At 45.7% G+C, this 26195-nt stretch overlaps 2 protein-coding genes across 4 annotated transcripts; one reads left to right on the top strand and one right to left on the bottom strand.

Moving 5' to 3' along the window:
• Nucleotides 1-1218: 1218 nt before the first annotated feature.
• Nucleotides 1219-24365, top strand: LOC135398058 (uncharacterized). Of its 3 annotated transcripts, XM_064629494.1 has the most exons (12): nucleotides 1219-1319; nucleotides 5534-5595; nucleotides 6042-6135; nucleotides 10390-10525; nucleotides 10636-10822; nucleotides 11165-11212; nucleotides 11346-11446; nucleotides 12844-12903; nucleotides 13131-13193; nucleotides 13307-13381; nucleotides 23281-23919; nucleotides 24007-24365. In XM_064629494.1, exons 4-11 carry the CDS (start codon nucleotides 10455-10457, stop codon nucleotides 23462-23464), a joined length of 789 nt encoding a protein of 262 aa, XP_064485564.1. In that variant the 5' UTR covers nucleotides 1219-1319; nucleotides 5534-5595; nucleotides 6042-6135; nucleotides 10390-10454; the 3' UTR covers nucleotides 23465-23919; nucleotides 24007-24365. The 3 variants fall into 3 exon arrangements, with proteins under 3 accessions (XP_064485564.1, XP_064485565.1, XP_064485566.1); XM_064629495.1 differs by lacking the exons at nucleotides 5534-5595; nucleotides 6042-6135; XM_064629496.1 differs by lacking the exons at nucleotides 1219-1319; nucleotides 5534-5595 and having other exon boundaries at nucleotides 5974-6135.
• On the bottom strand, nucleotides 16407-18988 carry LOC135397455 (uncharacterized protein ZSWIM9-like). The gene is made up of 3 exons (XM_064629059.1): nucleotides 18741-18988; nucleotides 18423-18655; nucleotides 16407-18103 (listed from the first exon to the last, which is right to left on the bottom strand). Exons 1-3 carry the CDS (start codon nucleotides 18986-18988, stop codon nucleotides 16407-16409), a joined length of 2178 nt encoding a protein of 725 aa, XP_064485129.1.
• Nucleotides 24366-26195: the final 1830 nt, after the last annotated feature.

Here is a 26195-nt window from a genome sequence, read left to right as displayed (position 1 = left end):
ACATCACGTCCCTATGCATAGACTGCAATAACAAACACATCAAAACACGACGTCCGTAAGCATACGCAGCCACTATAGAAATGCATTCCGTGCGTAAGCATACTAGTCAGATAACAGACGTTGCTTTATATCCTTGAGTGACGTGCATGAGCTGACGAGCTCATAATGTTCATTGAAAAACGACGCCACTAGAAAACTAATCTTTTGGCGTCCGTAATCTGTTCTGCACTGAGGAGTCAAAAGTCTCAGCGCATGGCGTAGACCATAAGGTGCACAATGGTCACTGATACCAAAGGTAGTGGTGAACGTATCTGGACGGTATGTGAATTCAATAAATATCTTAGTAAGCAGCTTTAACTTGAAGATGACAAATACACTTAGAATACTATACCTATGCAAAATTGGCTCAATTGATGCGTCAAAGCTGGCGCTACCTATTGCGCGGAGTGCCTTGTTCTGCATGCACTGAATGATAGAGATAGTGATCTGATAGTTTTTTGGTGTTTTGCTATTTTTTGCCTTGTGATTTTGTACATATATTCTTGCCTATTGTACCCTATGGGATGTATCACGTGCCTGATTTTCTCTTATGTTCATTTGTCTCCATTATTCTGCTATGCTCCACTCCGTCATGTTGTACCCGCTTTGCGGGCTTTGACGTACAATAAATAAATAAATAAATAGTGATGATCAGGCAGTAGACGATGTCATAGTAGACAACGAAAGGCAGCTAAAGGCGCGCGAACTCAAAACTCTTTATTTGATCTGCCAAATGATGATTTGATCAGCTCCACAGGTCTGCGGCCTCCACCTTTCTTTCAAGGCCAGAACTAGCTCACCATGCGCAGCCATGGATCCCCCTCCTTTTGGGTTCGCGTCGGATGTTAGTTTTCCTACACTCTTCCGCTGTCGCGTCCCCCCCCCCCCCCCTCAACTTATTTCTCTGCCGCATTCCTTTCCTCCGTTGTCCTATTCGTTCCTATCCGTTGTCGCTATTCATCTTACCATAACACCTCCTTGGTCACCCCCTTCCGTTCGGAAGGCATCCCCTCACGCTTTCTGCCATCCTCTCGTTTGCTCGTCCTTCTGGGCGCTGCTTGTCTCACACTATCCTTTTGTCAATAATCTCCTATACATATCACCTACTCAGCGTTTCTCATAGTGCGCTAATCTCGTGATTAAATCAGTGTTCTGTGGCCAGTGAGCTATGCTCCACGTTTCACGACAACGACGAAGAAGAAGGAGCTTGGGGCCATAACATCGTTGGAGCCCTTCTGCAGCCTGTGATGGAAGGAGTCCTCCAGATGAGGGGTTGTCAGGTACGAGCTTGTGGTTCGTCGATTTGTGCGCCATAAAGTGCAGCCCAGCGTGATGACGGTCGCAACAAAGGCTCAATCTGTGGTTATCGTCGGTGACTTGCCCATAGACGACGAGGATGTTCACGTACGGGACCCCTTTCATCTTACTATGCACTGTATGAAGCTGTAGTTGTAGGCTTCTAGAGACGTGTACTGTCAAGGACGGCCTGTAGAAATCAAGTACCTTACCAGCATTGCAAACGCGCACTGTAATGCGGTGCGCACACGGGCTATTCATGCGCAGGGGTCGGAAGTATTCGAAGTACCAAGTGCTCAAGTCGTACTTTAAGTACATTTCGAATCGTGTACTTCGTACCGTACTTAATCTACTTTTTTCCTAGTACCCTCTCAATAAATAAGTGCGCAAGATTATTACGCGGAGTTGAAGGGAGACCTGAGCCAATCCAACCAACAAGTAATCAAGTACCCAAACTTGGACGAATCGAGACAAATCACAAAATAAAGTGCCAAAAACAATTTTTGTGCCTTTAAAGAGCATATTCAAAGAGTAACATCTATTGTTGAGAGGCTTGAAATGTTGAGAAAGAACTAGTGCATCTATGCTTTTGTTAAAAGAATGGAATGCAACGACACGCACATATTATGACAGTGCAGCCGGCAGCAAGATGACTTGGTCTTGTCATTTCAGTTCCCCCAATGCACGGTTCTAGTGTTTTTTGTTATTGTTTCCTGCATTGACAACTAATAATCATTATATATCGCAATGTGTGATTGGATTACATCATGAAGCAAAGGAATAGTCAAAGAGACGCATGCTTTCGCTTTTCATTTTACTTTTTCTAAATTGGTCACATGGATTACACTGCTCCAGGCCACAGTCATATAAAAAACGAAGGTTTACATTGTGCTTCATCCTATTTTTATTTTCTCCATGTTCTTTTTTGAAACATACTGTATTTCAGAAAGCAGCATGGGGGGAAAGTTCAGAAACGTATAATCTCTGTTGGCTTGTGCTCTTTTCCCCCATCAGATTTCCTGGCACGTTATCTCCAAAGATTAGTACGGGAACATCACACTAGGCGGGTTATCTCGGATCAGTCAGGGTATTGGCGCCGAGAAGTTTGGGAATAGCCCCCTGGCGTTCACTGAACGAACCGTGTCATGGGGATATTCCCGGGCAGTATTCGCACATTGCATTTCCAGGCAAAAAACTGGACTGGTCCCAGAATGGTTCCAATTGAATCTGGACTGGTTCCAGTTCGACGTGGATGAACTCAGCGTGATCCCCAAGTGGTGTGGCTGGTTCCACTTTGGTGAAATCAGTGGTACCACTCTGGCCTCGGATGGTTCCAGAAGTTTGAACTGGAGCTTCAGTACCATTTTGCACCCAGAATGGTCAATTAACCCACTTGAGATCCCAAGCTGGCTTCCCCTTTTGAGATCTCATGGGGCAAGAGTCCACTCTTGCCAAGGTTTTGATTGGTCTACTACTTTGCTCTGTTTTTGCATATGCATGATCTTTTTTGTCACTTTTTATCCAACCGCCTCGGAGATAAAATATGTGCTGTAACTCCATTCGTGCTCGTATTCTTGGTGAATATCATAAGCACCAGCAAAATGTCAGAAGACATGTTCAAAAAATGACACAAACTATGCTAAATAATTCGGAAAAGAAAAAAGGAAGAAAAGGTAATTGCAGATGCAATAACTATGAGGGCGCCACGGTATGGCGTGCGGCTTTGAATTCAAATCCAAACGCCCAGAGGACGAAAGTGACAGTTTGAACTTGGAAGCAGCGTAGTGTCGCATCGTGTTCCAGCAAGTTGGTTTTGTCTTCTTTACGTGTATCTCTTGTGCAGTGTATGCGTGCGTTTTAGATCACTTTCTAAGACAGTGCGATGACAATGATTCCTGGAAACACATCCTCGATATCTCGGAAGAGTTCTGACGATAATACGTACTGCTTGCGACACACTTGTCTGATATCTCTAGACCCCGTAAAAGCGGGTTACCGAACCAAGTTGCTCTGCTACCGTCGCCTTCGCGTCATTTCCGTTCCCCTGGTGGCGGCGGGGCTGCACAGCGCCACCAAACGGGAGAGATGGCGATCCGATAACCGCGCGTCGTCTGCTACCCGATCGAAAAATCCATCAGAGCCAATCCTAATGGAACCATTAGGCCAATAGCCCTATCGTAATTTCGAACATCTCCAATAGGACTAAAGGTTTAGCGGTTTGATGGGACCATTAGGACCTAAGGGTCTAATGGCTTGATGGGAGCTCCACAAAAGTAAAAATAGCAGTAAAAAATTAAAATGTTTTTTTTTGTCTTTTTTCCGACACCTGCCATGACACAATTTAAACTCTCTTTGCTTCAGTTCTTTCTTTTGATTTTGTGTCCAAGACTTTTCAAAACATGCAGTGCACGAAACGTTTCAAGAAGTAAACAGAGAAAGCAAAAAAGAAAATTAGAGAAAAAGCTCTCCAGAACTGAAGGCCCAAAAGCTCACTTCGGATGCCAGTGTCCATTTCCTTTGAAGTACTGGTATCAAAGTGGGAGTGGATGCAGATAGCACAAATACTATACTTCAAGGTTGTCGTTCGTGATTTGGCGAATCCGAGAGTCCTGTTTGCTGCCGCGGTTAAATAGAAGGGGTGAGGTGTCTAAATTTATTTCATTTATTCGCACAAGCCACATTGAAGTGAGGAATGGTTCGGGGTATTAACCCAAGACTAACACAACGTTTGTGTTTCTTACTGCTTTTGGTTGAGACATTCTGTAGGTCAATCGAGAATCGAACTTTCGCAGTGCAATCGCGCGTTTTTTCTCTCTCGTAACACTCCATTCCATCAGAGAACTCCGTCAGGACCAGGAAAATTTTTTAAACTGCCGACATGCGACATCCGGCGGATATACGGAAGGGGGCATTCAGATGTGAAGCTCCCGGTCGTGTTATGGATGCCTATGGTACTGGCGCATGGCACGTGGCCTTTTATAGGCTGCGAGTGTCGCGCGATGTTTAATCGTCTTTACACGATGGGGCGTTCGCAGTGTGAGTCTCTGAGCGCTGATCAGTTTTAGGGAAGTTTTATGGGGGTCACATGTCAGGAACCATATTTTACTGAATCCTGAAGCAATATTAGAATATTCTGAGTCGCAATGGGTCAGACGGCATAAAACATTAGTAGCTTGACGGTTGGAGGTCTATCGGCCTGTCAGGACAATGCGAGCAGCTGCAATATCGAATACTGCAGGAACGTCGGCTACAGCGTTGCTGATTTATTATAACACATAGAACTTTCGATACAAACAAACACTAAAGGACAAAACTAGGACAGGACGTAGTTTCCGTTTTATCTTCCGCAGTTACGTCCTTTACGGCATCTTGCATGGAGTGTTTTAGCGATTATACGCTATGCCATATATCTGATGTCCCATTAAGGGCTCCTGGTCTACTATGAGGCATCACCTGTTTGACCGCAAAGCCTCGTTGATGGACCATTGGGTTCTCCTGTAGGGCCACTAAGCTCACCTGCTGGGCAGTTGGATACCTTTGTTGGGCCGCCAGCGGCCATCAGGTCTTTTTGTGGGGCCATTCGGCAAACCTGACGATCTGTGCGACAGAATTTGTCGGACCACCAATAGTCCTGTTGGACCTCTAGGAGTTGTTAATGGGCCGAAAAGCTGTTTTGATGGTCGTTCAAATATTCTAATGGACCATTAGAATTTCTGTTGGAGTCTTGTCGGATTCTTCGATCGGGTAGCTCCAAATGCGTCGACGGGGCAGCGCTTTCCTCGGATTGCGGAGTGGAATGGGAATTGTAACCTGTTTTCTTTTGTTCCTGTTTACTGTTTTTGAAACATAAGCGAGGAAAGCGCTGCCCCGTCGACGCATTTGGAGCTAGCAGACGTCGCGCGGTTATCGGATCGCCATCTCTCCCGTCTGGTGGCGCTGCGCAGCCCCGCCACCACTAGGGGAACGGAAGTGACGCGAAGGCGACGGTAGCACAGCAACTTGGTTCGGTAACCCGCTTTTACGGAGGCTGGAGATATCAGTTAAGTGTGTCGCAAGCAGTACACGGCGTACGGCGAAGAAACGAAAGAAAAAACGCCAAACGGACTGCACATACTGCTTGTTCTGATGTTAGCAGGTGTAAGTGCTGACCGTGATGCTTTGATTACTATTAATTAGATGTTCCTTTTTTGAAACTTAGGATGAACTTGAAGAGAAACAGGATAAGAGTCTAAAGATTCCGAACCTATGGTGAAGAGAAAGGTCGTACATGTCGCGATCTGCATCCGATGAACAACGCCGCTTCCTGCTCGGTCGGCTTGCCGGCGCCGCGACGCCGGACAAATCGCCAAAAAAGAAAGAAAAAGACGGCGCGGCCACATGACGTCAGCGGCTGGCAGCCGAGTGAGGGGGCATTTCTGCCGCGAGATTCAAAGCTTCGTCGCGCGCCAGGATTGCGCGCTACGCTAAAACTTTTTGTGCGAATATGTATCGCAGGGCTCAGGGAGCGCGCGAGGGAGCTTTAAATCTCGCGGCAGAAATGCCCCCTCTCTCGGCTGCCAGCCGCTGACGTCATGTGGCCGCGCCGTCTTTTCTTTCTTTTTTGGGATTTGTCCGGCGTCGCGGGGCCGGCAAGCCGAACGAGCAGGAGGCGGCGTTGTTCATCTTACGTCGTGGAAAGGACATGTGATGAACTGAACGCTCTACAGGCGACACGTCTGCTCTTCTTGGCAAAACCTTTTATGGAGTTGGAGCCGAAGCACCGCCAGCTTTGATTTCGAAACACGAATGTCCCGGAGACTCGTAAGTGATGCTGCTGAAGTGTGAACAAGCATTCGGATTGAAATATAGTGCTTCTTCTTGGTTACAAATGCATAGTCATGAAGACGCGGCGCAGTGGCCTGTGTTTTCATTTGAAGAGGTCGTTGACCATCATAACTTCTCCGTGTTGTGGTCAACACTATGGGCTCTGAACCGCATTGACACTGGCATCTCCGAGGCGAAAGAGCGGACCGGTGAATGCACAGTTGTGTAACATTGCGATTGCCATATCTTACTGATACCAAGAGGGCAACATCTCCACAAGCACAACAACATAGATACGAAAGTAAACTGGTAGAGTTCATCTGCTCGCGATCTATGGGAAACCGCAAAACACATGGCCAAATAAGCGTTTTCTTTTCTTTATTGGTCATACGCAGCATACAACAGTGGCACATGGAATAAATCTCCAACTGACAGGAATGTATTTAGTCGTACCATACAGGGTGTTTCAAAAAACGTGTCATTCGGACTTTATAAAAAAAAAACGGGGCGACGGAAAAATACGGGGTAAACGGCACTTGTGTGGCAACTGAATTTGCCATCTTGCAAAAATATTTTCATTTGATTTTAATTAAAATAAATTGAAGTTCTTTAATTGAACTCCAAAATTTCCCAAGTCAACCTAACGTTTTTTTTTTTTTTTACAGAATTTGAGAGCCCGTAGCGAACTTAGTCAGATCCACCAAGAAATCCGCTCGATATTGCAAATGGAACTGCCCAAAAAAATTCCCGAAATTGAGGCTTCAAAGTTTCGGGTATTCAACGGCGCACGAAATCAGACGCAACGATTCGTGGAGAGGAGGACTTGCTCCTGCCCCCATGAAAGATAGAAGGCCGAAAAAAAAAAAAAAAACAGGTCGGGAAAAAAGAGGCGGAATCATTTTTGTTTGCCGCTTATCAACGTATGGTGGAATGTCACCCGCCTTGTTATCGGCGCGTCTTGTGCTCCACGCCGGTCCGGCGATAAACTGTTATAGCTTCATGGGGGCAGGAACATGCCCGCATCTTTGCGATTATGAACAGCATAAGTGTCACAAAAAGGCGTACGCCTCCCGTTTTCAACAAATCAGAACAGATAACGATATCATTCGAGATAATGGTTGGATAGGAGCGCGCTATGCGGTGAAGTTCATTTTTAAGAGTGTGAAAACGGCTACGATATCAGGTCACCGAAAGGAACAGATGTTCTCATTGGGACAACTTCGCAGCTTTTAGACTTAAAAAGTCAATTAACGCTTTTTAGGTAATGAGTCATTTGACGATTGAACAACATATGCCCAAGAACGTCCGCCGGCCCAGAGACGATAGAAGTGAAAACAGCATGTCTCTAGCCTTATGTCTCTAGCCCTCTTATGAAAAATCTGTCTCAAAAGAAAAAAAAAAAAAAACAGTCTGTATACTTTTTAGTTCTTGACCTTTCTATAGTTAATTCGATCTTGAAAACAGCATGTCTCTAGCCTTATGTCTCTAGCCCTCTTATGAAAAATCTGTCTAAAAAAAAAACAAAACAAAAAAAAACAATCTGTATACTTTTTAGTTCTTGATCTTTCTATAGTTAATTCGATCTTGATCTCACAATGGGCGATGCAAGTCGTTTCAAAACAGTTTTGATATACAAAAACTATGTGAATATCTGATAAGGCGAAAATAGTCTATATTTATGTGCTTTTTTAGGGAGGGATTGGACGATTTTGATCTCGTTATAGGTTCTAGAGTTTGTTCTATGAGTTGTCCTCTACGCACATATCGTTCAACCGTGCCAAGTTTTGACCCTACTACCCCTCTGTCATTATAAGTACACTGCTCGTCGCAAAGGTGAGCGACACCTGAGCCTCCTAATGTACGGCCAAAACAGAATTTGTAACGTTCACTGTGTAACAACGAGGCAGTCAGAACCGCCGTGCACGCTGCCGTCGTCTCAAGTCACTATAGGGGAAGGAGGAGGGGTGGGAGGACGTAGCTCGCGATGTTTGTAGACTAGAATCGAGCGAAAGGAACTTCGAACTTTCTCCTAGTTACTTTGACAAAATTACCTAAAAAATACACGAGTTCCTCATGAAGTTACAGGTCAAAAGCAACGAGTTAAGTTAAAAGTTAGAGAAAAAAGTAGCTTAGTTACACAGTAACGAGTACCCCCAACACTGCTACGTACACGGAGACGCATTGATTATTTGTTACCATAGATTGAGAAGTTACCCGTCAAAAAGAACTCGTTACAAGTTAAGTTACCGTGTGAAAAATGTAACTAAGTTAATAACGAAGTTCTTCAGCCTGAAATGTAACTCGCAGTTACTGAGTTACTTAAAGAAAAGAACGAGTTACTTCCAAGTTACTTGGGAGTTGGGACACAAAATAGCATTACGAAGGTGAAGCGCGCGTGAGCAGTTGAGTTAGACCTTGAGTTGCCTGCGGAGGAGTGCAACACGCTTAGATCGTTTTTGTTTATGTCCAACAATAGACCACTCCCTGATTGTAAACAAATGACGTCATAGTGTTCGACAGCGCCACAAATTTGGTAGAATTGAACTACGCTCGAAGCTAGAGGTAAACAAGGCCGCACCCGAAAGCCACGGTCTTGAGGGGATTACGATATGGTCTCTTAAAGGAACGTGGCCCTCGGTCCTGCTTTTCTTTCAATGGGAGGCAGCGAACAAGTGCCCGTTCGTGGAACCCAGCCCTCTTCTTCCGATTCGTGTCGCTTTGAGCCTGTCAGCCAACGTCATGATGACGTTTCTCTGGTAGAGGTCTATTCGAACGCTTTGCATCTTACTCCCTCTGGGCGCACAATGGTTCAGCTTCATTTCAATGGCAGCGGTTCTTACTTCCTGAATAAAATACTGTAATTGATTGAATATCACGTTTTATGGTAAAAAATGCCATGAAGGAACCAAAGAGAAAGCAAGAAAATGTGTGGATGTGAGTGAAAAGCGAGTGAAAAGTAACTTGGAACTTAACTGAAGTTACTTTGGCAGAGTTACCTGAAAAAGGAACGAGTTCCTCTGAAAGTTACCACGGTGTAAAAGTACCGAGTTAAGTTACAAGTTACCAAAAAAAGGAACTTAGTTACAGTAACGAGTTACTTGTAACGAGTTACCTCGAACTCTGTTTGTTACTGCTCAGTGTATGCTTTTAGTAGAATAAACAATATTTACTTGAACACTATGTGCATTTCTACGCATTATTTTCGGCCATACATTCAGTAATCCCAGCTGCTCAGTGGTCGGATCCGGGACCATTTAGCAGAGGGGACCAGCGGATCAGTTCCACTGGTTCCACTTCAGGTGGAACTATCATGAAACTGGTTCCATTTTCAACTGGTGCCATTCACTAAATAGTCAGACATTCAAAGTGTTTCCTGTCCGATAATCCACTTTGAACTGGTCCCACTCCAGATTTTTGCATGGGTTGCGTATCAAGGCATTATATGTGTAAGAGGCTATCCAGCGTTGAACTTTCCTGGTAATGCATAACGAAAACGGCATATGTGTTCCAACTAAGTCGCATTTTCATTCCAATATGACAGCACTTGCCAAGAATGCTGGCTTTAACGTTTTGCTAAAATAGCAAGACATAGCTGCAAAACAGTAAAATGCAAAGTGCTTCAAATTAAATTGGCAGGGCACATCCTAAGTACCTAAAGTACTTTGCCTAGTACTTTGTACTGTCCCAAGTAGTACACAATATTGGACCCATATTGGCTGGTCATTGGCGATACAGATCAAAGATGGGGCCCGTTTGCCAGGATTTCCCCCATATTTGCTCAAACTGGGCAATATGGGACCCATATTGCCCAGTTTGAGCCAATATGGGAAACATCCTGGCAATATGGGCCCCATATTGCCCTTGTACACCCCATATTGACTGAAAATGCAGAAAATGGTACGTACCCGTGTTGTACAAATGCCGAAGCAGCACCGCAAGATTGGACGTTGAAGCGCGTGAAATGCCCAATTCAATACGTCGTTACATCCAACAACTTCCCGCAGATGATACACATTGTTTGAAACAGTCAACATATGTGGCAATCCCACTGTAACATTCACTACAACTCATGGAGGAAAGAAAGCTAAGGAGTGAGCATGACGTCACTCTCAGAGCAGCCCGGAAGTTTCGGCGACGCCATTTTTTATGGGGCAAACAACCTTCCCTCACCCTTCCCTCTCGCGTATTGCCCTGCGCTCCAGTTTGGTGAGCGGAGTTGTTATTTATTGTTATTATTGTTATTTATTGCAGGCGCTTGTAATTGCGTGGAGTTTCGCGTTTGTAGTTGGCAGAAATTCTTTCTCGAACGTTTCGGGATGCCCAGCTGCCTTGTGCAGCGCTGCAGATCTCGTTCTCTGAATAAGGATCCCGGAGTTCCGTTTCATGCGTAAGTATAATTTTCAATCGTGTCGTTGGCTGCGAGCAAACTGAAAGTAGTAGCGCAGCAAAGAAAGTAATGCGCCACGAATATTTTTGGATGGTTTCTCGTACACATAGGTTTCCGAAATATCAGGAACAACAAGCGAAATGGATTGAGGCCTTCGGAAAAGATGTGGACTGGATTCCGCCGAACTGGGCCAGAGTTTGCTCGAAGCTCTTTCGTCCCGAGGACCTCGACCGAACGTCAACATCTTTTGTTCGTCTTCGTCCAGGCGCAGTTCCAACTGTCTTCTTACAGGGTCCGGTAAGACGACAAATACTTTCCGGAGGGCTCAACACACATTAAACCCCGCGCGTGTGTCTACCAGGGAGAGGACGTGCGTGTATAAACATAGCGGGCAGTCTAATCTGGTCATTGTGTCAGGCAAAAGGGACTATTGTGCTCAAGGTTGTAGTTTGTTAGAAATCCAAACAACAAAGGTGCTGATGGGGCCCTTCTTGTGAGGCTGATGTGGCTATCCAAATGTTCAACACGTACATTATATTTCTTACTGTGCAGATTGAGTTAGGTGGAGCAATTAAACTGCTTTTTGCTGGAATAATTTTGACAGCAATGTCGTGACAATGTGCTCAATGTAATTTCCAGGAATCCACTAGCACGGCCCCTGTGGAGGAAGAGTTTTCACTACAGCCGGTATGATACACAAAGAAATTGTTGGCTGTATATATTTGCTGTCAAGTCCCGACTGTACACTCAAATATTTTTTGAGCTACAGGATGGTGCTAGTGGATGGCATGCTTCAGTCGCACGCAATTTCACTTTTCAGGCAGCTCTCCCATCATCATCGGCACTTTTTCAGACACAGGAACAGGACAGAAAGACAGAAGTCATTCAATTTTGCTTCACCACAACAGGCCTTGTCCTCTTGTGAGTTTTAAGAAAATTTACAAATTTCGGGGTACCTGTGGACACCTTTGGGAATCTCTCGCCACCGCGGATGTGGCAGTGCTAAGGTCCCTTTCACGTCTTCACGACTCTTGAGTGAACACTGCAAGCAATGCTTCACTAGACAACACTAGTGCTCTCTATTATCCTATGAGCAGCAACTTAGGTTGTGCAAGATCCTTAATATTCTTTTCGCTATATATGTCCTGCAGGAGAGTAGCAATACAGTGGGTCTCCTTCCCATATCAGCATCCTATATATCAGGTAAAATGCCTGCAGGCATCAGAGCAACTTTTTTTCATCTAGGGTAGAAAAAGTAATGTCTGGAGATTGTAGTTTCATAGCTGAAGGGTGATCAGCCTTCATTCGCGACTGCATTCATTTCTGCTCGAATCTGTATGATTTATACAGGGTGTTCCACAAAACGTCACTGAATTATAACAAAAAACCTACACCACCTGGAACCATGCAGTCTATGGCATTTGTTCTTATTAGGTTTGTGCCACCTCCTGATGTAGATGTAACGTATCGTATGTTTAATTATGTGAATATTTGCGAACTGGCTCGGAAATTTGCCAAGTAAATGTCACTTTTTGACCCCACCAACATGAAGACCGTGCCAAATTCGCTCAAATTCATGATAATCGACAGTTATATTCATGAGCTATCCCTTCGGAAAAAATAGGCGAAGATCATACTTTTCGGAGCACCGGACTAGAACACGTGATGACACTTTGAGCACAGTCGCTTTCAATTGGACAAAAGCAGGTTCAACGCATTGCATGATTAATGCATAATCTAGGTACTCGCAATTTTAGGTACTCGAAAAAAAAAAAGAAGAAAGTCATCGTTTTATGACTAAGAAGCCGGAGACCACCTTCCAGAGGTGTGGTCGTGTACCGAAATGTCCGTGTACCGAAAGGTCCGCGTACCGAAGGGTCCGTGTGCCGAAATGTCAGTACCGAAAGGTCCTGTACCGAAATGTCCTGTACCGAAAAGTCCTAGACCCCTCCAGGCGACCTAAGTGTCACCTCCATTGGACATCGCTTTATTATTTTGGGATATTATTTTATTTTATTATCATTTATTATTTTGAGCTATTGTTTTATTTTATAATTTATTATTTTAAGACGTTTGAAGTACGTCATCAACGATACTGTTTGTTTCTTTCCTAAAAAGTAGCGCATGAAGTATCCCGTTACTTTTTACGGGTAACGGTAGCGGTATTCCGCTACTTTTAGGTACGTGTAACGATATCGGGATTTCGTTACTTTTTGCTCAGGTAGCGCGTATCGGTATTGCGCTACTTTTTTCGGGTAGCGGGTACAACACTGGATGGAACCCAATGTACCTTGTGTCTAACGTGTATGAAATTATAGGACGTCTCTCGGCTGCTGTGGGACCGTCTTGTCAGTATGGATGTGGACGAGCCAGAAGAGGTATTCACGCTGAAATTTGTTATTAAATTTAATGAGGATTTAATGAGATTTTATTTTAATGTCCGGAAACGTTCATAGCTGCTTTGCAGCTGTAAGGCAAAGTGCTGTCTCTTTATTTATTCAAATTTATTATTATTCAAGTTTCCGTTTGATGTTTTAGGTTTTTTCTTTTCCAATGAGGTTTACGATGTATACATACTGATGTGGTGTAATTGCTGTGTACCTAGGACAGTGGTGGTTCATCTTCTACTGAGTGCCCAACCAGACCTTCCTGCAGCGAAATCTGACAGGTTTGTATACTGAGGGTTGCTCCTTGTTTATGGTGTTGTTACCCTCATAAATGGATATTGTTACACGATGACTGATACTAAATATGCGCTTGGAATTTTTTTCGATGATGTAGGCTGAGGCAATGTCCAGCAGCACTTCCCTGTTTGCGCCTTCTACGAGCGCACAATCATCACGAGTCTTGGATAAGGTGAGGTCCGCTATGGGTATGCACCTGCAAAACCGACTCAGTAGTCTAGCATGCTGGAGTCCATCAGGACGAGCATGATTATTATACTAATTGTCCTAGATGGCAAAGCATGTGTCGCTTCATTTGTAAAGATTTCCGTGCGACTACATCTGCTACTGGTTTGTGTCATAGGGTTAACTTGGTTCCAATTGAGGAGCATTTTCGTATCCTTCGGCTTCGGCACTTGTTTCAATTGTATCACTTTCATCGTAGTTGTTCGTACCTGGTACGTGGTGATTTAAAGTCTAGGCATAAACACATGCACGCCTTAGTGCCGTTCTCCGCTAACACTGACATTTTTTAGTTTTCTTTTTACCCGCGCACTATAGAGGACTGGAACAGCCTCCCACCTACGGTTGTTTGTCTGCCTAACACTTGCCATTTGTAGATGCCGTGGCCAACTCCTGTAACGGTCCACATGACGAGGACCAACAGTATGAATAAATAAATAAAAATAAATGTGCATTAATTGCTATGTGTTTGATTTTCCCTAACACTTGTTTGAGAGCACGCATGTTCCACTTGTTATTGAGAAGATTTAATTTGAAGATGATTCAGTACTGATTTCAGTAACACTTACTAATTCTGCATTGTACAATACATGATTGAATCAATAAAATGATGACCTTTCAACACAAAGCATGGCGTGATTCTTTTCCTGAATACACCAATCATGAGTATGAAGATGCCCCCATGCAAAATACAAAATAAAGTGCATATGGTATGTGGAGCGCATCAGTGGATGATGTTAATGATCAATTATGATAACAGCAGTTCAACAACGCACCATGTTCCTTCCCGTGACTAACTTCTATACTGCTGAAACATATCCGCATCACGTGATGCTGATAACGGGCATTGAAGAGTGGGAAACCAAATAAGGTTTTATAGACAACTTGCACAAAACTGGCATGGGAATTATACTAGGAAGAACAGAAAGAAGGGAACACCATAGTAAACCTAGTAAACCTAGTAAATGAATCTGTTCTAGGTTATACCTTCAGCTGATACGGCAGAAAAAGCATTCCTGAGGGCAAGAGTGAAGTGGTATACCTCATTACATATCAAAAGCAACAAGCAGATCAAGAGGCTCCAACAGGCAAACCGAAGACTAAAAAAGCGAAATGCTGATCTGAAAAATGTAATCAGGGATCTAACACGACAGAAGATACTGCTTGAAGAGAATGCATCTGTCCTCGAGAGCCTTGGTGCTGCAAACCAAGAACTTTTGAAGCGACAAGTAGCAAAGAAGACTGGGAAAGCTTTACCAACACAGTATTCACCTGAGCTGAGAGCATTTGCACTAACGTTGCACTTCTTCTCACCTCGGGCATATGACTATGTGAGGAGCGTGTTTGATACCTGTCTGCCTCATCCAAAGACACTTGGAAAGTGGTACCAAACTACTGATGGCAGCCCAGGATTTTCAAAAGAAGCACTGAAGGCTGTTAAGATGAAAGCAATACAAAATGCTGAGTCTGGCTTTCCTACGCTGGTGCAGCCTGATGGTCGATGAGATGGCAATCCGACAGCAACTTCAATGGGATGGACGGAAGTTCCAGGGATATGTGGATATGGGTGCCGGAGAAGAAGGGGATTGCATTCCACTGGCTAAGGCTGCATTTGTAGTCATGGCTGTGGCCATCAATGGAAGGTGGAAGCTTCCTCCGGGCTACTTCTTGGTTGATGGTCTTGGGGGAGAACAACGAGCAAATCTGGTTTCACAGAGTCTTGTCCACGCTCATGATACTGGTATCAGAGTTGTCTCGTTGACATGTGACGGCGCACCTGCCAATTTTGCTATGCTGAGGTGTCTCGGTTGCAGCGGGACCATGGGTGCTATTTACCCGCGACGAAGCCAACATTCCTTTGCGCGGATATACCCCTACAGAACTATGCACTCTTAAATCGTTTAAACGGCTCCCTCACGCAAAAGGGTGCCCGGGTTCGCTGCAATGAGAGTAGCACACATGAAGGTTAATACGTGACACTCATGTCTGCAAATCGTATTGTGGCGAACCCTTGCGCGCTTTGTAATCAAGGGTGTAATCAAGGGGTGCTAGGCAAATAAATTAGGAGGATGTGGATAATTCTCAGGAGGGGGTGTAGGGGCGGTCTAGATAAATCACCGACATGATCACAGGTGTTATTTATTTCATTCTTATTCAGCTTTTCTATACCCCTTTTCACCACACACACACACCAGAGTAATGGGCAACTAACATATTTATTCATCGTGATTGTGTGTTCTGTTGCACTCTGTTCAAGCTAGCCCAACACATTGGGCACAGAACCAATGTTTTCGAAGGTCCCTCTTTCTCACTTCCACACATGGCCTGCAAAGTGAAAAGCATTGAATTAGACTCTCTTAGAATTAGACATTCTCTATGCCAAATTGCCAACTTAAAAGCCAAGATGTAGAGAGCTGTTTACCAATGAAACCATTCCAGGCACTGGTCACAGCAGGTTAGCTTAATCTGGCCGTCATCCCTTTCTCTGCAGCTTCCACAGAACCACAAGTCACCTTGTTTCTTTGTTTGCATTGCGATTTAATTTAGTTGTTATGAGCGAGGCCACAGGTGACAACTCTGAACAACAGAAGCATAATGCATACCCGACGATGTAAGGAGCAGCCATGCATCAGGTGCGAAGAATTGCCTGATCCCTTCTAGTGATACTCTGTGATCTGAAAGAGCACTTGGCAAACACTCAGGCCTAACTTCAATTTCATTTTCTTGAAGCAGGTGCCCATTTTCAAGCACCGAGCGGCAGAGCTCTTCCCCTACAATACCGGACAAAATCACTGGAAAGAATCAATGGAAACAGTCAGGCAATGATTATGGAGTAGTCTGCATTATGATACTAAAATAATACACTCACATTTCTGCCGGGAGGCCTGTGACAGATGTTTAAAAGGCAGAGGCTTGTCTTTGCTCCATTGGGCTGTGACTGTCCTGCGCTGGACAGTTCGCTTGGGTGGTCGACCTCAGCACTTCACCAGGGGAAGCTTGATGTTGCACACAACGTTGGCTTCATCGGGTGAGTCACGTTGTTGGTCTCTGGGGTCCTTCGCTGGCTGTTGGCTTTCCTGATACCCACTGCTGCATGCACCACTTGCCACCTGGGAAGCTTGCACAGGCACCGGTGTTGATGGCTCTAGGATATCCTCAGGAGCACTTGTCAGGCCATAGGTCTGAAATTCATTTTCGGTAGGCACTGTCAGTCCATCTTCTGAGACTTCAGACCCCTTCAACCATGTGCTGTTGACATCTTGAAGAAAAGCAAGTCTCGTTGCAAACACCTCGGGTCGGCAATCGGCAAGGTTGTCTGCCAGTGCCTTCAGCGTCCTCATGGCGTAGTTGTACCGCTGATTTCGGTTCATCTTTGCAAGGCAGGGTTGCGAGATCTGAAGGACTTGTGGCTCAGTGGACGGTGGACCGGTATCACTTCCACTAACAGACATAAGGAAGTCTGTCATGTAGGACTTCGTCCACCGCTTGTGCACAGCCTTTGAAAGGTCAGGTTTTGTCTTCTTGACGTCACAAACAGCAAGAAGGTGACGGCACAACACGCCCATTTTTAGAAAAGTCGTGCAGCTGCAGGTTTGGTGATCCAGTGATACCTTGTGAGAGTCACTGCTTACGGAAGACACAACTTCATATTGTTGTTCGCCCAACCTCCTCACTTCTGGCCTGGCATCCTTCAACTTCAGCAATTCCTTATGCACCAGCTTGCATGCATATGGAGTAAGGGTCTTCCTGCACAGTACCTCTACATCGTCACACTCTCCGTAGGAGTAAAAGCTCCAGGGTTTCAACAAGGTCAGCTTATGGCGAGCTTCCTGTTGCATTGTTTCTGCCATGTTCAGCAGACAACGGAGTGCTTGGTGCAACTTACTTGAAGAACTGAGGACATTTTTTATCTTCGAATTGTGTGACTCTACACGATTTGTGGTATTATTGCCACCTGTGTAATGCTGATCACAGATATGTCGCGCCCACATATGGGTGATGCACCCCCAGTTCTTGTTGAAGTAATGCAATGCTTCGTTGTTTGCAAGTTCTTTAAACTCCATTTTAGCATTTTCAAACATGTCTGCTGATGGTGCATTGAGCATAGCACTAAAACCAGACATGAGCTGTTCACGTTCAGACGGTGTTGCAAGCTGGCTCACTGCACTTCTGAATGCTTTAAGGACATGGAATGCACATAGCTGCACAGCTGGGGAACTGGGAAAAGTGTGGCGAACAGCACTAATTTCGGTAAAATCCTTGTCTACCACCACCACTTGTGTTCTCCTTGTGTCAGGATTCTCAGTCACAAATAACTCAAGGAGGCTGTTGATGACATGCTGCTGCTCTGACGCAACGAATGCATATCCTGCCACCTGTGTTCCACCTGAGCCGTCTTGGACAGCAAATACGAAGAGTGGCATTTTCAGCTTGTTGGTGCGGTAGGTTGCATCCAACAAAAGCACTTCTGGAAACGACCGCAGAGCTTCCTTCATGTGAGCCGTCTGTATGAGCAGAATCTGTAGCTCTTGGTTTTCGTCGGTCACTGGTGTGATCACTGCGCTGAATTTTTCCCGGCAGTGTTCGATTTCCTTGACTAGTAGGTTGGCTTCCTCTCCTCCGCTTACGGCTTGCTTCAAGTTGTGGATGTCTTTAGCAATGACACGCTTGCCTAGAAGAAAAAACTTAGTCAGCCACCAACTACAACTAGAAAAAACAAGCAAAAACAGCCTCTGTTCGAAATCTCGGCAGCTCTCCACTGAGGCTTTCTCTCAACAAGCAAAAACAAAGCTAGTCTACGCTACCTGTGTTTTCGTACACATTTCATGCAATCATGCTTGGTAGAACCCCTAGTTCCAAGAGTGGTTGGACATATCCTTTATTTGCCACCACAACTAGAAAGAACAAGCAAAAACAGCCTCTGTTCGAAATATCGGCGGCTCTCCACTGAGGCTTTCAATCAACAAGCAAAAACAAAGCGTCTACGCTACCTGTGTTTTCGCACACTTTTCGTGCAATCATGCTTGGTAGAACCCCTAGTTCCAAGAGTGGTTGGACATATTCTTTATCTGCACTTGTCAGACGCCTGCACTCAGGATATGAACGATAAATTTCGCCGTTGATGTCGTGATTGTGGCTAAGGTCCATCTTTGTGACTTCGAGCTGCTGCGTGGCACGACGCGCTGCTATTACAACCGTCGCAGGGCACAGCTTTTTCATCGTCCTGAAGCAAAACAATGGTTCACTAAAGCAACAGCACAATTATTTGAACCAATATTTCTTCGAAAAATTGAATTCAGAAGCTGTACCTTTGATGCTGGCGAATTCCGGTGCCTGTACTCCTCGGGGCCCCACCGTGCTTGCATACGAACGTGGCATTTGCATGCTTAAGCTTTTCGTCGAACCGTGCCAAGCCAGCACTTAACTTCGCATTTGCCTCTGCGACGCTTTTCGTCGACTTCGTTACAAAAACAACATTGTGTTCCTTTTGAAAGTCTCTAAGGCGCGTCTCGAACTCATTATAACTATGAAACTTGTCACCAACCTTTAACGGCATTACTAGTTGCGGAACGGAGACACAATAATCGCGCGCACGTGCGCCGACCCGCTCAAGGAGGAGTTAAGATGAAAGATCCGATGAAAGGGAAAGCTGAGAGAGAGAAATTAGTTGTAGTCGGCGCCTTCAGATGGCGCCACGATCGCGTCGTGTATATAGCAGCTTCCGGTATCTCGGCGCACGACGTCGTGCGTATAGCATTACTCTTTAAGATAAACGATAAATAATAACGACTGTTTCACTCCTCAGAAATATGTTTACATGTGTGATTCCCTCAGAAATAAGCATACAAAAAGAAGGCTATCCCGGCAGTGCACAAAAGCCAAGCAAAAAAATAAAAAATAAAAATAATAAAAAAGAAAAAATAACACAGAGCACATCCGAAAAAACAAGACTCGAGCGATGAGTGCCTTCTCCCATCAAACAGTGGCTCACCGTATGTTATGGCCCCGTTTCTTCATTTTCGAAGTGGATCCTGTAATCACATCCGGTGGGCACTGATAAGGTGCCGTGCTAAAATTGTCATGGTGACCTGCGTGTGTTACACAAATGCATTTCGTGATATTGCAGTTTCATAAGACGTTAAAAAAGTGTCAGACTACATGCCGATCAACCCGAGCACGCAAAGCGCAAAACACATCTGATCACTGCATATAAGACGCTCGGGAGGAAAAATCTTGAACATCAAAATTACTCACCTGATTCTGTCCCAACTCCACGTTGCTTATGTTCATATCATTGCAGCTGAACCGATAACACCGCACGCGTTAGGCGTTAGGCCGCACGCGTGGCCTTCGGTGCAGCCATGTCCACGTGCAAACCGACAGTCTGTCACTTTGAGCGTTCGTCTCTATACTGACCCTTTTACACAATCAGCGATTCCGCGCAAGCGCAGACACTCTGTGTTTGGTCGCTCTGGCTAATCTCTAGAACAGTGACCTCGAAGCTGGACCAAACGCCTTTGTGCGCAGGATTAGTAAACCTCAACTATTGTCGTCGCTTGAGGGACTCCATTTACACTTCCATTAGCGACCTTGCTATGAAACACACAAATAGAAAAAAGATTCACTTGAACCCTAGTAGTGGTAAGATTACCACAGTGGTTCTACCGTTAGGGGGAGAGAGTTGAGTAAAAGGGCCGAAACAGCACAACTTCAACCTGCAGTCAGTAGAATGAAACTAGGTCGGGGAGAACTGTTGCGCTTCTACCCGTTTTCAACCTGTTTTTCTTAGAGTGAGGGCATGGGAGGATTTCAAGGAAGCCAACCTACAGAACAGTTCCTCAGGATCATCAGTAATATTTTTGACGTACTAAATTCAAGAAGCGTGCACCAAAAGCACTGGAAGAAGCCACTGTCCGCAGCCAACCTCTCTGATGTTCAAGTTTTATTCCGACATGCAGACACCTACATCTCAAAACTCAAGGAGTATGCAAATGGTCCCACTCTGCTTCAGGGGAATCGCATGACTGGGTTCTTAGGTTTCAAAATATCGATGAAAAGCCTGCTGACTATGTACGAACAACTAGTCAAAAAGAAGAAGGTGCTCCAGTATGTTGCAACACATAAGATCTGTCAAGATGATCTTGAACTCTTTTTTGGTGCAGTTAGATCATATGGACGGCATAATGACAACCCTAATGCCCAACAGTTTAGTGCGGCTTTCAAAAGACTCATTGTACAGAATGAAGTCAGGGACGTCAACTCCGGAAACTGCTTGCCACTGGAACAAATTGATATCCTCTATGTAAGTAGTGCAAAGGCAGTATCCTCTGAAGAAATCCTCAACACGACAACTGACCGCAGACAGCTCTTGCCAAGCCTTTCAAATGAGAGCAGTGGAGAGACTGCCGACCACGACTACTGCCCTGACCCTGGGTACATCTTGGAGTGTGCGGGACGAATTGTGACTTACATAGCAGGATTTGTAATACGCAGGCTACAGAAGTCTTTATTGTGTGAGACTTGTGCAAGTGCACTGACATGCACGCCCTCTCCACAGCCGTCCTACTCACTAATCCGACGAAAAAGCATGGGGGGCCTGCTGTACCCACCAGATTGTGTGGTCAGAATTGCACAGAAATGTGAGCAGGTTGTCCGCACCGCAGCTGCTGAGAACAGATTAGCTATGAAAAATATCCTCACAGTGATGACTCCCGCGGTACTCCAGCAATTCCTTGACCGTAGCCTCTTCCCAACTTTGCATGAGCAGATGTTTGATCAAACACTCCTTGAAAACCATTACGTCCATCTTATTCGATGTGTTGCTGAAAGATATATTAATGTTCGGCTCCATCACCTGAGCAAGCAGACATCACAGGATCTCCATGTCAGAAAAGTAAGACAAATGTTCACGAAGGTAACCCAGTTTAAGGGACAGTAAGGTGCTCATCGTGTGACGGTGAGAGTAATGTGAGCACACTCGTGTGTATAACCATGCAAATTGTAAAAGCACTCGTCATTTCAAGATACTCAGGTGTTCCATAATCTGTAGTGTTAATATATTTTGAAATTTATTTCTTAAGTGTTGCACTCTAGCATAAAGTAGTGATACAAGTAGTTTGTATACTACACTGTTTTCCTCCTAGCATTTCTGCGACTGTTAGCTCCTAGGTGAAAAATGCCTGCAATCCCAAGTGGTTGATTTCCACCTGAAACTACTTTGAACCAGTTTGTACGCAAGCGGTTTCAAGTGGAAATCCTTTCATAAACCATTTGGGGTTGCAGACATTTTTCACCTGGGAGTATAGCGGCGGAGGACGCAAGATGCACGCAATAAAGGATTTTACTGCTCGCCCATGTCTTTGCCAGGTCAAATATTGTAAGGAAAATAAAAAGTCAACATTCTCACACTGAAATGAACGTCATAGACGGCACGAAGAGTATCCACACAGATCGCACATCTGTCTCGCAGTTTTTCTTAGTGTCGCAACGGTTGAATCGAACTTTACGTTACACTGTTCGGTTTACTGTGTCGAATTTGCGTACTTCTGCAACACAAATCGAAAATGTAACGCACGTTTCTCGGCTTGCCGTTCATGTCCCGCGATTCCGCCATGGAGACGACCGGTTGCTATGTAGCCCCTTGTTTGTTTGTCCCACAACCTAGCAACGGGCCTCCGTAGATTGGTCATCTTCGGCCACATGACCTAAATGACATGCAAGCTGTGATGTCACTTCCAGTACATTTTTGTGTACTGGGGCCATTTGGGAGTGCTCACTCCTTAGCTTTCTTTCCTCCATGCTACAACTCAACAGCTGAACTTTCCACTCGCTGCAAACGGCCACCATCTTGCTTCGCGATGCCAATACCAATCGGCCGAACCGACTGACAGCGTGGTCGTTTGAGCGAAATCACGCGTCCTACAACTAATGTGCATGCGCGACACTTGGATCGGACGTTTCATAGGGCTAAAATGTCGCTGGTTTCTCTGAGGCAGCCTCCACACGTGGCAATTTTTTCCAACAACTACGAGCAATTTTCGAGTTGCTGGCAGTCGGCCGACACCGGCAACCTCTAGCAACTCGAGTCGCTCGTAATCGCTCCCCGATCGAAAACTTCAGAAGTTGCTCGCGCACCAGCCAATCAGCGAGGGGAGCATCGCCACGTGACCCCGATGGCGTGGAGGATTTCGTTCGCGGATTCATGGGTTCAAATCATGCACGTTCAGCTGAGAAATAACTTCTATTTTTTACTAACGTCACGGAAACATGTCAATTGCCATTTTTTTAAGGTAATAATGATCCATTCGCGCAAAAAAAGACAAAAGAATGACTAAAATTTGACAAACAGCAGCTAAAGAAAAGACCCCGCCGGTTCGATTCGAACCCACATTCTCCGGTCGCCGTAAGGTTGCTTGTGCGTGGAGCTACCGAGTTGCTACATGTGAACGCGGACTCGAAATTGCTCATAAGACGTTAGTTCGAGTTGCTGGGAAAAGTTGCCCCGTGTGAACGCCGGCCAATGACAACGGAATTGCGAAAGGTCAAGTAAAAAAACACAATGTTTGATAGGAAGGGATGTCTCTTCTTGCTTTCAAATTACTGCGAGTAGTGTGAGTTGCTGAGGCGTATGTCCCACTGTATCACTCATGACACTAGCAATGTTGATGAAACGCTCAGCTTGCGTCCAATAAATCAATCAGGTAGTTACACGCACGAAACGAAATGTCCGTTTTGTTTGCGTGTCTACAAGTGGAACGGACAGTACACAAGGTTTTTCTTGTAATGATTGTGTTTATGGTTGTCTTTATGAATTCTTATCAATCTACCGCACTCATGTGTATCTTTCAGGCAGTACAGGATGGAGACACCAAAGATGATACCGCCAGTTTCGACGGAGATTCCGCTTGTGAGTCGTTCCTGCCACCTGAACTGTTGGATCATGCCATCGGAGGCTACGAAGAGCACATTGCCGACGTCAAACAACGTGTCACCGTACCAGGACTTGCAACAAACATGCTTCATACACGAGTAATTTCGGAAAACAGCCTCTTCGCAAACTTACCGCTTGCCGTGCGACCCATCGCGTGCGAACACGTTGAAGAAGTTGGAGACATACGGCATGACATCGCTGACAACATGAAGTCGCCACTCCCCATTCGTGAAGATGCCCTTCGAGAATGCAGTCCTACAAGATTTACAGCGGTGCCGATTATGCGTCCAGCACTCTGCGAAGTCACGGTGAACGTTAGTGTTCTGAACACCGAAGCTGTGCGTGACGTCAGACTAGAAAAACAGTCGCCCTGCATGGTGCGACCTGAACCAGAAGTTCCGTTCGTCCCTGATTTACCGCGTACAAGCGGGATGCAGAACATCGTCTCGGACCTCAAGAACTCTCTCGTGCTTCGAGTCCGGGAGAGAACACCCTTGAACAACGGCAGCAGCATCGTCACGAATTCTTCTTCGGAGCAAACAGATGAAGCCCCTAAGGTAACCGGCATTTCAGAAGCCGTTTCGAAGAACTGTCGCGGGACTTCGAGACATTCTTCAATGGATTCCATGTTTGCTTCCTTGCAGGATCCGAATTCCAAGTTGGGCAATTGGAATACTGCAGAGGTGGAAAAACACGTTCCTAACAGTCAGACGCGGACGGACCACGTGCTCAATGTCTGCGAATCGACGCAGCCTGGACTGTTGCAGACTGGAATTGGCTTCCAGGAACTTCTCTCTGCGTCCGTCGGCGTTGTGTTCTTTGTGATCTACGCCTACTTATGCTTTGTGCTCGCGTTGTACACGAAGGATTTTTACGAGCGTGAGTTCCAGGACGTGCTCGAGTTTTTGTGAAAGGTAGACAACTGAACTTCAATATGTTCGAAAGTTACCAAAGTGGCTAGGCGTCCGGATTCAAATTCTGTTAAAAGCCTCTTTGCGTGCGATCGTTGGAGGTCATTGGTAATTTCATTTTGAGGTGTAGCTTCCCTTTCATAAGATGCGGACCACACGGTGACACATGGTGCTGGAAGCAGTGTTTACCTCCTCCAAAGTGCTACCCTCTTCGGTCAGAACCGAACCCGCTACTTTGAGTTCACCAGGTACAAGCTGTTGATGGCTCGTCCATTATCGACTGCAAATTGATTATTTTTATCCTAGCGGCTTTCCAGCGAACCACCCTCGGCGGGCGCAAGAGCAAACCCATGATGGGTAGCACAAAGGACCCAAATCGAGAAATCAGCTGCGGCAGACTACGAACACGTAATGCCGGTCCGAAGTGGGACCGACGAGCTCGCGCCATTCGTGCGATGTCCCCACTGGTCCCCGCTTCTGTCGTCTCCAACCAGCGCCATCTATTCAGCACGGAGATAACCTTGTCCGGCGTCCGCAAGATCATGGGCATAAGCAGTTGTGAAAAAAAAAAAAGTTCATTGTAGTAGTGCATAGTTATCACAAAGCTTTCACTGGCTTAAGGCGGAGATTTGGGCAAGTTGGTACATAACTAGGTAGAAAACAGCGCAGAGACGGGACACGAAGAACAAGAAGTGCACACACAGAGCGCTGTGTGTGCACTTGTTGTTCTTCGTGTCCCGTCTCTGCGCTGTTTTCTACCTACTTTCACTGGCACTGCAAAGCATAGAAATCATAAGGAGAGAGGATAGAAGAAAAGCTGCGAGAGAGGGTAATGGGGGAGAGCAAATAAGTTGTACGGAGGCGAGACCATCTCCCAATGTCCAAGCCCGAAAGGCGCCATGATCGAGATTTTGGATTCTACCGGATTGGGCCACCGCCTTTCCGCGTGTAAAGACCAGGCACGTTCGGCGCCATGGTATCAAATCCAACGAAAGTCGTGCTTGCTTCCGCAGGGCTCCGTGTGCCATGCCGTGTGCGAAGTGTGTTTGTTCTGTCTGCTCTCAAGTGTGCACTTGAATCGTGTCTTATTCCGTAGGGAACGAGTGTCGTACGGTTTACACCTTGTGCTGAGACACGAAAAAACTGCGCACGGAACTCGTAGGAGACACCGTTCGTAACACGCTAGGCCTTGCGTATCGATCATGGCCGCTCCCATGTTGAGATGCCCCCCTTCGCTGGCTTGGTTTCTAGTTATTATGGGAGTTCTATGCTGCAAAGGGCTCTCAAAGGCGCTCAGAGGGCTCCCTGGGCTAAGTGGCGCGAGAGAGCAGCAACGTCCAGAGCCCTATATTAAAAGGGAGTCATTGCCATTGAGACAAGTCCCAAAAAAGAGGCTCGACCTGCCAATCACAGTTGCGGGTTCCTGATTGGTTTGCTACTTTTTACGGCGGGGGTGTCCATGACACCTGACTGCCACTAAAAATGGCGACGAAAGCAAACACGGTGAAGCGGGGGTTTCGTGAAAAATTTTTTTCACAGACTAGTTTGATTTTTTACGCTGCAGATGTGCATCCTGATATACAATGTAGCCAGCCGGGAGAGACGAGGAAGAAGAGGAGTAGGTAGGATAGAATAAAGGAGAAGGTTCTGAGACCAGAACTGTTACATTGGCGCAGCCGACACCTTACGAACGATGTGGGTAGAGTTTCAACTTGGGGGAACCCCTGCACAACCACTGGTTGCTAAATGCGTCACTGGAGATGAGGACATAACGTTGCCCGGCGCACAGCCCGAGCTCATCCAGTATCTCCTCGCCAAGACAGAGGTGAGCGACGTCGACGAGTTACTCAAGAAATCTGTTTGCAAGGTCAACATGAAACTGGATGATTTTCGCCGGTTTGTCCTCTTACCACGCACGACGG

Source organism: Ornithodoros turicata, chromosome 6 (assembly GCF_037126465.1).
Source record: "Ornithodoros turicata isolate Travis chromosome 6, ASM3712646v1, whole genome shotgun sequence".
NCBI classification, from domain to species: Eukaryota; Metazoa; Arthropoda; class Arachnida; order Ixodida; family Argasidae; genus Ornithodoros; species Ornithodoros turicata.
This window is presented reverse-complemented; position numbering and strand designations above follow the sequence as displayed.

Excerpts from the sequence above, each read along its gene's own strand:
- LOC135397455 (XM_064629059.1), bottom strand. The coding sequence starts at position 18,988 with ATGCCGTTAAAGGTTGGTGACAAGTTTCATAGTTATAATGAGTTCGAG. Across the intron at positions 18,656-18,740 it reads GGAATTCGCCAGCATCAAAG|GACGATGAAAAAGCTGTGCC; the intron begins GTACAGCTTCTG and ends GTTTTGCTTCAG. Across the intron at positions 18,104-18,422 it reads AAAAGTGTGCGAAAACACAG|GCAAGCGTGTCATTGCTAAA; the intron begins GTAGCGTAGACG and ends TTTTTCTTCTAG.
- LOC135398058 (XM_064629495.1), top strand. The coding sequence starts at position 10,455 with ATGCCCAGCTGCCTTGTGCAGCGCTGCAGATCTCGTTCTCTGAATAAG. Across the intron at positions 11,447-12,843 it reads ACAACAGGCCTTGTCCTCTT|GACGTCTCTCGGCTGCTGTG; the intron begins GTGAGTTTTAAG and ends ATGAAATTATAG. Across the intron at positions 13,194-13,306 it reads CCTGCAGCGAAATCTGACAG|GCTGAGGCAATGTCCAGCAG; the intron begins GTTTGTATACTG and ends TCGATGATGTAG.